This window comes from Anarhichas minor, unplaced genomic scaffold (genome assembly GCF_050575085.1).
Source record: "Anarhichas minor isolate MPS153535 unplaced genomic scaffold, ASM5057508v1 ptg000030l, whole genome shotgun sequence".
Lineage (NCBI taxonomy): Eukaryota > Metazoa > Chordata > Actinopteri > Perciformes > Anarhichadidae > Anarhichas > Anarhichas minor.
This window is the reverse complement of record NW_027466476.1, coordinates 2,684,348-2,695,279: the sequence shown is the minus strand read 5'-3', so window position 1 is coordinate 2,695,279 and position 10,932 is coordinate 2,684,348. Positions and strand designations below refer to the sequence as shown.

Here is a 10,932-nt window from a genome sequence, read left to right as displayed (position 1 = left end):
AACAGACGACGGCCCTGTGGTACTGGACTCTGTCACACATCACTGGAGCTTTCTAACGTGAGAAAACTAATTGTTCAAAGTTGTCTGTCATCTGTAACATGGCATACAGCACCATAAACTGAGAAGGGATTATCTATTTTTCTGAGAAGCTCGTGCAACTGTATTTTGGGATTTCTTTCTTCTTTTTTTTTAAACCTTGACAATCAGGCACACAGGCCCCCTTTGAGCAATGAAATGCTCCCCATTGACTGAGATAAGAAAAGACCTGCTTTATAAAAGCAGCAGCATGCTACATAATGAAGGTTGTATTTCAAGTTCATGTCTATCGCATCAAAGACCTCCCTTTGATAATAAAGGGATGCTAACGACGACTGTAGGTTTGATTCCAAGATAACATCTGCTCGTGCAAATGGCTGGATCTGTAATGTTGCCATTCAAACATGTTCACCACCTTCTCCCTCTGATTATGACAAAAGAACTGATATAATAGTTCTCAAAAAATCACATGATTATGCAACTCTGATTGTTTTGTACTTTGGTACAGAATCTTGGAGCAGTTTGCGATATCTAACTTACAGACAATAATTTACTACTTAAAAGAAAACTCTGTTTGTGATTTGCCACTGTGGTTTTCCTGTTGGTTCCCTGAACTCATTTCCTGTTCTATACATATTATATATAACGTTGAGACTTTATAAATACTCACCAGTATTTGTTCCAGATGTACAAATGTTTATATGTACCCCAATGTGAATGAACCCTGCTGTATTGTATATCCCACTTCATCGTTTCATCGGATGACAAAATGCTACTTTAGTGCCCCTGAATTGGTCTAAGCTTGCCTCTGTGATTAAATTACAGCTCCCGTAAAACTTGATTTAAAAACACGGGGAACATGTTTTTTTGCCTTACTTTTGTTAATGTCACAAGCGCACGTAATTGACCACGTAAGGTTTGAGCTGACGAGTTAAAATCAAAAGTGATGATCAGAGGATTCAAAATGATTGAAAGGTTGTTCGTTTTTTACGCGTGTTTTGCTCACATGATGAGTCTGTCTGTATATTTATGAAGGTGAGTTATGATATGCAACAATGTTTACAATTCACTTCATTGATGTGAAGGCAACACTGTGAATATTTCATCGACTTCTGATTCTGTATTTGAATTGCTGTGAAGTCTAATGAATTTTGTGCCCATTAACTCTTCTGTTTTGTTATTAACTGAAAAAAGCTGTTTTTATTACGTCACCAGACAAACAGAGGTTTTAAGAATATATTTGTAGCTAAGATTCAAAATGTGTACTATATTTAAACCAGAGACTTCATATGGAGTGAGTATGCATTTACGATGATGGTTTTGGAAGTTTTGTACAAACTAGACATTTTTATATCTCACCACCTGGTTGTTTTTGTCATTTTTTATATGTTTGTACTGAATAAATTGTTTTATTCTGAATGCACCAGAATGAAAGAATGTGTTGATTTTTTTTTTTGTGTGTTTCGACAATAAGCATATAACAATGAACGCCGTTACTCGTTAACTTATTTTTCCAGAGCAGGGACACACCTATAATCACCTGTCAAGCCTACTTAAATCTAGTTTACTAATCCTCTCCCTTTGTCTCAGGTTACTCAACCCACCCTCACTTCCCCCTTTCCCATGCATTTACCTTCCTGCCTCATCCCCCCCTCCTTTTATCCTCTCGCTCGTTCAGACTTGTGTCTACCAACTGGGCCTTAAACAGCACCTGAGACAGGTCCTTGTATTTTCCTCCTATCGTTAAACCTTTGATCTGTTGTAGTGTGGTCCTTCCTAGTGAAACCATGTTGTGTTAGCCACGTTAACAAGTAGGCTTAAAAGAGGTCAAAGTCTCTGTGTTTTTGTCCTGCCCGTCCTTATACATTCTCTATGAACTGACTTGAAAATACATGTGTTGCTAAAAGACTAAAAACAAGTAAGATTAATTTAAAAGACTAAGAATCTACAGCCATGCTAATGACAAAGCTAACATGCTGATGGTAACCATGTTGGTTTAGCATGTTGGCACCCTAATGTTTTTTTAATTAGGACTAAACACAACTCAATACAACTGAGTCTAATTAGAATTTCTTTAGCTGCTCATAAACCAAATTATTGAACAAATGAAATTTCTGACCTGATGGTGGCGCTAAATGAAAAGTCAGGGGATTACAATTCATCTTAAAGGGAGCATACATGTCTGTACTAAATGTCCTGGCAATGTGTCCATTAGTTGGCAAAACATTCCACTAAAAGACAAAACTGTCGAGCTGTAGAAAAGTCTGGCGATCACTAAAGTCAGTGTAGGAGTCTCTGGGGACCATGAATGTCTGTAGAAAATCAATCTGTATAAAAACAATCCATGCGGTAGTTGAGATATTTCAGTCCAACAGTGCCACCCATAGAGCCACGCAAGCATGGCTCTATTTCACCCCATCCTTAAATCTCCTGTATTTCAACATACTGGAGACAGCGAGTCATTGCCAGTAATTGTAATAATCCATACTATTACTGTTTATTTCAAGGACTGAGGGAGAGATTTAACATCTCAGTCAGTGATATTGAGAGAATAATAAAGAGATGTACTAGTTACACGCTACATAGAAGGTGTAGATCCTCATTAATTCAGCCTAAATGAGAAGAAACAATTGTTGTTTTGTACATCCTAGAGATTATGTGTTGTGGCGTACTGTTGACATGTGCTGACCGTATAGTTTACAAGGTCAGAGTTAGCTTTGATCAGATGCAGAGGTGAGGACAATGAATTCCTCCCTGCCTGTGGTGCAACATGTCTCCATTTAAAGAACGTGGGTTAAGGTAAATGACCCATGAGCCCCTCAGATGTGTCGATCTGCTCTCTGCTCACATACATATTAACCAATACAGTGAATTACACACAACAAGCCATTTGCTCTTTAACTAAAGCCTTTTTATTGATCCAGGTAAGAATTCATCACAATACAGAGGTGTGCACCAACAACACCGACTTCCTCTATTTCTCTCCCTGGCTGAAAGTGTCGCATCACTTGGTTGACATTCGCATGACATGTTTGACCATATTTCCGATGCCATCAAAGATGTAGTGATAGTGATAATCTGTTTCCCACATGAAGGAAGGAGTGCTGACCACTTTGTTCTTCTCATCCACATAGGCTTCGTGAAAGAAAGGGTTAAGGTCAAAAGCAGGAGCTATACTTCAGATCATAAACAATGACAAAATGGTCATAAATCTGTGAGGATTTAGTCAACCGATAGCAAAAAAAGACCTCTGAAAGGATATGTATGGCTCTCGGACATTGTGGCGAGCGCCCATGCTCTTCACAGCCTGCACCATGCTTGTGTGAGGCCAGTTCCCCCAGCGAGTGTTTTCGTCCCGCTCGTAGCCCATGGTCACCTCGATGCTGGGCAGCACGCGGCAGGCCAGCACCGGAGCCATGCTGGCCAGTCTGAAACAGGAGCAGACTGTTAGTTGAGGTTTTTACTAAATTAAGATGAGGAGACCAGACTGATCAGGGTGTGAGCATAATTTCCTTACCAGTATCAGACAGGAGAGATTCAAAGCCTGAAAAAGAAAGGCTGTCCCAGTATAAATCACCGGGACAGCAGAGTGAAGCTCAGTGTGTACTTATAAAACTACTATTACTGACCAAAAGATGAGTATGAGGCAAGATTACAGTCAGCTGTTTATCCCCATGTGTCCATATTAACCAGCAATCTTGGGATACATTTGATCAAACAATATTATCCCCCACAAACAATCCCCCACACAATCCCCCACACACCTACAGTATGGTCCACTCACACAGGGGATTTCACTTATTGCACCTGACTGGAGTGGGTTGTGCACAGCCCACACATGATATCTGTCCTCATAAAGAGATGTAGTTTGGTGACCTCACATTATTCCTCCCAACTTGAACCTAAGCAGAGGTCTAATCCGCTAAAGTGAAAACACCTGAGTGTCTTTAGATAAATACAGGTGCTGTTTTATGCCTATAGGCTTCTTGGTATTTATTGACGATATTATCAACACTACAGTTCAGTCACAACTGTGGTCTCCGTATGGTGTAGATTTTGCTGTGCAGCAGGAATTTTGACTCCATTGTAGGAAAAGTGCAGGTGTAATAACATAAACGATGGGTTTGTTTCTTCCCAATATTTTACAGAAAGTAGGCCACATTAAGTTAATGCATCATGCAGATCTATAAACAAAACACACAGACATGCAGTGAGCTAGGTTCAACTGTTTACTGCTTTTTTTTAATCAAAGCAGTTATTTAACACTAATGACTTCAGCTGACAGCACATGCAAAGGTCTGCTGAGGTTTAAATTCAGTACAGTCTGTGTGATAATGAAGAGCAATTGATTGTCAGCCTGAAGCACTTCACAGACACTGAACATCTCCCCCCACTAGACTCCATCTACTAACAAAAGGTTCAAGTGCAAACTTGCTGATTTCAGATGAATCTTTAAAAGACGTTTGAGTTAAGGGTGCCTCCATTGGGCCTCTTTCACAGAAGACATTTTGACTTGTCATAGTAAGAACAGCACAGGTGTTTCTAATGACACTAATGAACGCTCTGTTCTGCTCAAGTGTTACAGTGAGAGTGACAGCGAGCAAGCCAGCAAGATACGAGGACCCCGAAATCATAGCAGCTGAGTGGAATTCATACATCAATCATTTCATTATTTACACCTGTGCTTTTCCTACTGTGACATTTAAAAATGTTTTCCTGAGAAAAAAGCCTCTAGATTTACATTTTGTCTTTCATACTGCTAAATCAAGGCGGAGTGAAACACTGATGAAATCAGAGGAAACACATGAAGGGAGGAGCTGCAGCAGGAGGCTTAATACCGCGCAGGAGCTGCAGAGAAGCGGTAGGATTTGCCACCGGGGGCTAAATTACTGCTTTGAGAAAGATAGTCTTATTCCAAATGTATACACTGCTTGTCTTATGTTTTTTTTTTTTTTTGAAAGATGAACACATTTCAAGACAACAATTACTGCTCTGATAAAACAGAGGGTGCATGTGTCCGTCTCCTGTCTGCAGCAGCAACGTGTGAATCACAGTAATACGTTCTACTGACTCCTACATTACACATCAATGTCTGCTTTGCTCATATTTTTCTTATCACTTGTAGGGTAGAAAAACAATTCTCATTGTTGGCAACACTTCAATGTCATGACGTTGCAGTATGTACTAAAAGTAAAAAGAAAAAATATGCGATTTGGCACACAGTCTCCCTTTCCTGTAATCCTGCATCTGCTGTCATCTCAGAGCTGCCATTCTGCATGTGACCTGTCTCCCCAGCTGCCCCTCGTCGCCTCATCGCTCCACGTGTGCCGACATAGTAGCCAAAGGATCAATCACGCTCTATCGCATCACATACTGTATGTCGCATCAGTGTCATTTTGTCCTACTCTCTTTAACCCCTCGGGATTTGCCGCATGTGACTGTAAGATTTCCTCTAATGTTACCTCACAGAAGATCAGCTGAGGCTCACCTGATCTTCTGGTGAGCCTGATTATCTGTCTGCTGGGATCAGCGAGAGGAGAGCCAATGTGGAGATTTTCAGCAGATAGCCTCTTAAGTGGTGCATCAACTTGCACTTTGTCTCTTTCTTAGCTTTCCTTCGCTTATTTGATGCAATGCAGATTTGTATTACATCATCAGATTTGCCTTTTTTTGCGATTTATTTTTGTGCGTGTATATTTTGTGAATGTTTAAACTACTGTATCATCACAGAATATGTCATGCATATTGGCATAATGGTTTTTAGAGGTAGTCTGTGTGCTAAAAGTAAACGTTTATTTTCTAGGAAACACTGTACTGACTATGTGAAAGTAATTACATTGTTTGATGTTACTGGCATGTATTGTAATGTAACTATTATTAATAATAACAACTTATGTCGGTAATAAAATATATTGTATCCAAACTTAACTGCAACATTTTAAGCAACATTCAATAATGAATAACCTGTTTATGTATTTCTATTTATTTATCTACATCTAGAAACAGCCCAGTATTCATTGTCTGAGCTTTTTTCCTTTCCACAGTTGCCTCGATGTCCCAATTCCATTACAGGGATCCTTTAAATCTCGTGTCTTTATCTAGTTTAATGTAATCTGATTTAAAGTGTTGTACGAACCAGTGACAGACTGCAATTTTGCCTTATGTTTGGATTTAAAATGTGAATTCTAAGTTTAAAAAAAAGCCACAATGTCGCATGCTGCTGCGCTAATACTTAAACATATTGATTGTACATAAGAAGAGTTACACAGTATTGCTCTTTCAGTACTGATAGATTAAATAGCGACCAAATGATACATACCCAATAGGCTTGCGTGAGCGGTGGAAGTCTTTAAGCACTCTTTCCACATCATTGTGCAGCTTGCAGTCTTTGCCGTCCTTCGCAAAAGAGGATCTAAAGAGTTGAGCATCACATATTGATATTAGTTCTTCATCTTTATCATGCCAGCTTGTATTTCACACTACACAGTCTCATCTTTCATTCATTCTCACAGATTCTTGGTGACGCCGTGGCCTCCAGGAAAGATGACTGCATCAAAGCTGTTGACGTCCAGCTTGGACAGGTCTTGCATTTGCATCTTTTCTTGACCATGACTGAAGCGAGCTGATTCCATCATCATGTTCCTATGTGACGGCCAGAAATAATCATAAATACTACCTTATGGAATTAATCAAGTCAGGTGGATAAACATATGTTAAATAAGCCACTGGACCCGTATATGAACCTCGTCCATCTGAAAGTGTATCAGTATTTCCAAACAAGCCTACCGGTTCTCCCCAGAGCCAGGTTGCTTCTTCATGTGGTCCATCACATGCATTTGCTGTTGATTTGGAGCAAACATCTGGAAGCGAGCACCGTTACGGCTCAGGTGGTACATGGTGCTGAGGACAGAGGTGTAAATTACCATCTCTGCATGGTGATATGTTCAAGCAATGTGTAAAATCCTGATACTCACTATACTCCCTCATGGACATCAGTCCCATCCCACCAGCCACATCCAGAGAAAACCTGGATTACATTGTGATTCACAAATCACAATAATGCCCACACTAGTCATTTAACTCTTTTCATTGGCCACATATTCGTGCGGTTCACTTACCACTGCAATATTGGTATTTCCCCAGTTGCCATAGTCACCCTGGTGAACAAAGCAGACGGGCTGGCGAGAGAAAACAGCCAGTGTTTGTTTTGACAGCAAAGTCCTGGATGCCAGCATGATTTAGCTTCAATCTTACTGCGTCAGGAGGAAAATGTAAAAGTTTGCCACAGAGCCTGAAGACTTTGAATGGTAGTAAAATGTACCTTGCTGTGCCTGTATATATACCACCAGAGAGGTGACGTTACCACGTAAGCTCAATTATCTGAGAATAGCATTTGCTTCTTTGCCTCGAATGGACTATTCCCCTGCTCAACACCTTTCCTGTTTATTCACCTGATTAACTTAAGTCATTTGGCCACTGAGTGACTCTTGAGCTCAGAGTATCTAAACATGAAGTGCTTTAACCCTTGAAATATCTTGACCCATTTAGAAGGTAACTCTTAGCATGGTATTTAGATGGAGAAACCTGCAGAAATAAATGCTAACTATGTTATTGATAGTTTTACATTTTGGAGCAGTTGACTGGTATCTTTTACACAACAGTCTGCATCCATGTGCAGTTTCTTGAAAATGCTGGTTGGTGTATTTGAATAAGGTAGGAGTGGATGTGATGCCTTGACATAGTACAATGCATACTGTATGCCCTTTAAAGTCCATTAGGTTGTAAGGCTCTTACTCGCTGTAATGCCATGGTCCGTCTGCGATGTCTAGACAGTAAACCCTGAAATACCCTGGTCAGACGGAAATGTCAAAGTCAATATACTGTTTGATCAAATCTACAGCTCTCACCTGTGGGCTGCATTTGGTGACGGAGAATTAGTGAAGAACCCAAGAGTGTACAAATGACAAACATGAGGCAACAATATGGCATTAATCTTTATTATGACCACTTTTTATGTAGAAACAATCAATATGTACATACTGGTGATGAAAGCATATGACAATTTGAGAAACAAAATGCAGGAATGGAGTAAACAGAACAATATACAACCAACTAGTCACCACATCAATCACAATTTTAAGTCTCACCTGGCTGCGAGATGTTCTCATACGATTCTGCCTGAAGATTTAAAATTTGCAAACGAAAGAACTCATGCATAAAACAAACACGTACTGAAACGGTCACATATGGTAATCAAAGTACAAATAAGGTTTATTTTTTTAAATCAAATACAAGAAACATGACACGACCAACTTATGCAGTGAGGTTCCTGTTACTAAATGTCTCTTATTGTGAAACATTCAGACACGTTTCTCAAGTTCTCCTTGGCTGTGAGCGCTCCAACACACACACTACATGCCATGATCCTTTTTAAAACACCACAAAGACGGGTCACATTGGGACAATTTTCTTATTTCAAGTAAAGATGTGATTAACTAAGACTAAACCAGTGACGGGTGTCTACCAAGCAAAAGAAAAGAAAGTAAGTCTGCACAGACAAGTAAATAATAAATAATCAGGTCTATTTGATAATATATATGAAAGAAATGTCAAAAAAAAATCTTAAGTGTATTTCTGCATTTTTTTTTTTTTATGTATCAGGAAAATAAAATCATACACACGGCAAGCATATCAAAAATAAAAACATAATGCTTAAGAAAGCTCCATTGAAAATCCAACCGACAGCAATACAACTGCTGCCGGTCTGCCGGTCTGCCGTGATCCTGTAATTGGCACTGGTCATCAATTACTTACGATGATCCATGTTGATCATTCCTTGCCGATTAGCTTGCTTTACATGTAAGAACCAATTCCTAAACACCATTTACATGCAGATCACTAACAACTTCAGTGGTGAAAGTAAGAATCGTCTCCTAAATGTCTGCCACCACAAAAGAAAGCTTTCATGCACCCAAGCACTGTCCAGTCAAGGAGTTTGTGCACCAACTGTGCACGCTGTGTTCATTATGGAGAGTATTTGCGAAGATATCCATTTGATAAGAGTGGGGTTTGCTCATCGAGCCAATAGCTGTGCTGAGAAAGAAGCGAGGGTTAACAAGGCCAGTCTGGCCGGCATTAGGGCGTGTAGGCAGGCGGTGGCTGAAACTGATTGGCAATGTCATAGTCAGCGGGAAAAGTTTCACTGCTGTCCTCCATCTCCGAGAGCAGCACTAAGGCCTGCTCCTCCTCCTCGGTGGGGTAATGGCGCAGCAGGTTCGCGGCTGTGGCGAGGATAGAGGCTCCGCCTGCGCCTGCCACCAGGTAGAAACTGATGGCAAAAGTGACGTATATGAGAGAGCCGTGGTACTTTTTGTGTTGCTGCTGTAGAGACAGGATGAGCTCCGAGGCCCAGTAGCAGAAGCCTATGACTGTGGCACACTGCAACACTGATGAGAGACAAACAAAACAGTTAGTAAATGTGACAATCTGACTTTTCTAAATGAAAAGAAGGGATCTGAAAAGAGCCCCAGTGTGAAAGATCAATACCTGTGAGAATATGTGCAAATGCATATCTCCGTGTGATCTTCAGGGCAGGGTGTTTGGGTCCAAACACATCCAAGAGGAAAGCAATCAGACTGCACAGGATGCCCAGGAAACAGAAGGCAGCGATCACCCTCATCAGCAAGATGGTCTGAGGATTCACACAGTAATCTGGAGGACACAGAGACATTACAAGTGAGATACCAGACTCATATACATCATCTGCAGGTTTTATTGCACTAGTGCTGGTCCTCACCGTCCAGAAGCTTGGGGTCAATGTACCCCAGGACATCTGCCACCCCCAGCTCTTGTCTCGGACAGGTGCCTCCATGAACCCGGAGCCAGGCCGGTTCTGCGAGCGCCGTGCACAGCGCTGTGATGGACAGAGCTCCCGGCAGAGCCGACACCAGGCTCCGCTCCGGCTGCTTGGGCAGCGAGGTGCCCCCTCTCCTCCTCCGGCCTCCGGGGACAGCAGAACCCGGCGGGGCATACATGGTACTTCAATCTCCCTTTAGATCGCTGTATTATCGGTTTCCTGTTATTTACTGAAACGCACGAAACGATCCGTTGGTAAGGTCGGCCAACTGACCGGTTCAAAATAAAATAGTTAGCCGGTACAGCTAATGTTACCTGGGCGATGAACGGATGACAGCGGTCCGGGCGCTTTGTTCACTTCCGTATCTAATGTTTCCAAACGACGCGTGAACTTAAAACTAGCTGCTTGATACAAACAGGATAAAGTATTTAACTCACCGGCAGAAAATGGACTGATGGCCTTTAGGCCTGTTAGCTCTGCCGTTAGCGTGCGAAGCTCACTCACGTCTAACGACAAATGTCATAAAAAATAAACTTAATGGTAACAAACCAGATGAACGCCAACCTATCAACTAATCTAGCAAACTATTCTGATGAAAAAATGGCCACCTATTCGATACAGAAAACAAAGACGAAACAAAACAAAAGGCAGCTTACACTGGCTTCCTATAAAGTATTAACTTCCTTGTTCACACCATTCTTCTTCGTTGCTTCAATAGGCTGCAGTCTAAGCGCGAGAGGCGACCAGTACTCCCACCTACTGATTATACAGCTAAACAACAGCTTTAAGTACGCTATTCTACATTATAAACCTTAGATTTGTATTGCAATTATGTGAAAGCATTCTATTTTATAAGTCACATACTTAAAGGTGGAAGGAATGAGTGCTTTTTGATGGGATAGCTCCACCGTGTGGTCATTTATAAAGCAGTTTTTTATTTGAGCTTTTAACTGCTGAACCATAAGGTCTAAAATCAACTTTGCTGTTAAAAATATAAACATACAAAAATGTCATCGTATAGTATGCCATGGGAAATAATA

At 40.9% G+C, this 10,932-nt stretch overlaps 2 protein-coding genes across 3 annotated transcripts; both read right to left on the bottom strand.

Annotated features, from left to right (window-relative positions):
• Positions 1–3,040: 3,040 nt before the first annotated feature.
• Positions 3,041–7,271, bottom strand: gatd3l (glutamine amidotransferase class 1 domain containing 3, like). Its single transcript, XM_076104760.1, has 7 exons — positions 7,155–7,271; positions 7,011–7,063; positions 6,823–6,936; positions 6,547–6,678; positions 6,356–6,448; positions 3,299–3,464; positions 3,041–3,175 (listed from the first exon to the last, which is right to left on the bottom strand). The coding sequence occupies exons 1-7, from the start codon at positions 7,269–7,271 to the stop codon at positions 3,041–3,043; spliced, it is 810 nt and encodes a 269-aa protein (XP_075960875.1).
• Positions 7,272–8,017: 746 nt separating this feature from the next.
• On the bottom strand, positions 8,018–10,608 carry tmem127 (transmembrane protein 127). 2 transcript variants are annotated; one of them, XM_076104551.1, is made up of 4 exons: positions 10,207–10,607; positions 9,833–10,121; positions 9,583–9,747; positions 8,018–9,482 (listed from the first exon to the last, which is right to left on the bottom strand). In XM_076104551.1, exons 2-4 carry the CDS (start codon positions 10,068–10,070, stop codon positions 9,172–9,174), a joined length of 714 nt encoding a protein of 237 aa, XP_075960666.1. In that variant the 5' UTR covers positions 10,071–10,121; positions 10,207–10,607; the 3' UTR covers positions 8,018–9,171. The 2 variants fall into 2 exon arrangements, with proteins under 2 accessions (XP_075960666.1, XP_075960668.1); XM_076104553.1 differs by having other exon boundaries at positions 9,833–10,608.
• Positions 10,609–10,932: the final 324 nt, after the last annotated feature.

Bases quoted from the DNA above. Each gene is read 5' to 3' on its own strand.
- gatd3l (XM_076104760.1), bottom strand. From the start codon at position 7,271: ATGCTGGCATCCAGGACTTTGCTGTCAAAACAAACACTGGCTGTTTTC. The intron at 7,064-7,154 runs GTAAGTGAACCG...AATGTAATCCAG, and splicing joins GAAATACCAATATTGCAGTG to GTTTTCTCTGGATGTGGCTG. The intron at 3,465-6,355 runs GTATGTATCATT...CTCCTGTTTCAG, and splicing joins CGCTCACGCAAGCCTATTGG to ACTGGCCAGCATGGCTCCGG.
- tmem127 (XM_076104553.1), bottom strand. From the start codon at position 10,070: ATGTATGCCCCGCCGGGTTCTGCTGTCCCCGGAGGCCGGAGGAGGAGA. The intron at 9,748-9,832 runs GTGAGGACCAGC...TGTGTCCTCCAG, and splicing joins TGACCCCAAGCTTCTGGACG to ATTACTGTGTGAATCCTCAG. The intron at 9,483-9,582 runs GTATTGATCTTT...GTCTCTCATCAG, and splicing joins ATTTGCACATATTCTCACAG to TGTTGCAGTGTGCCACAGTC.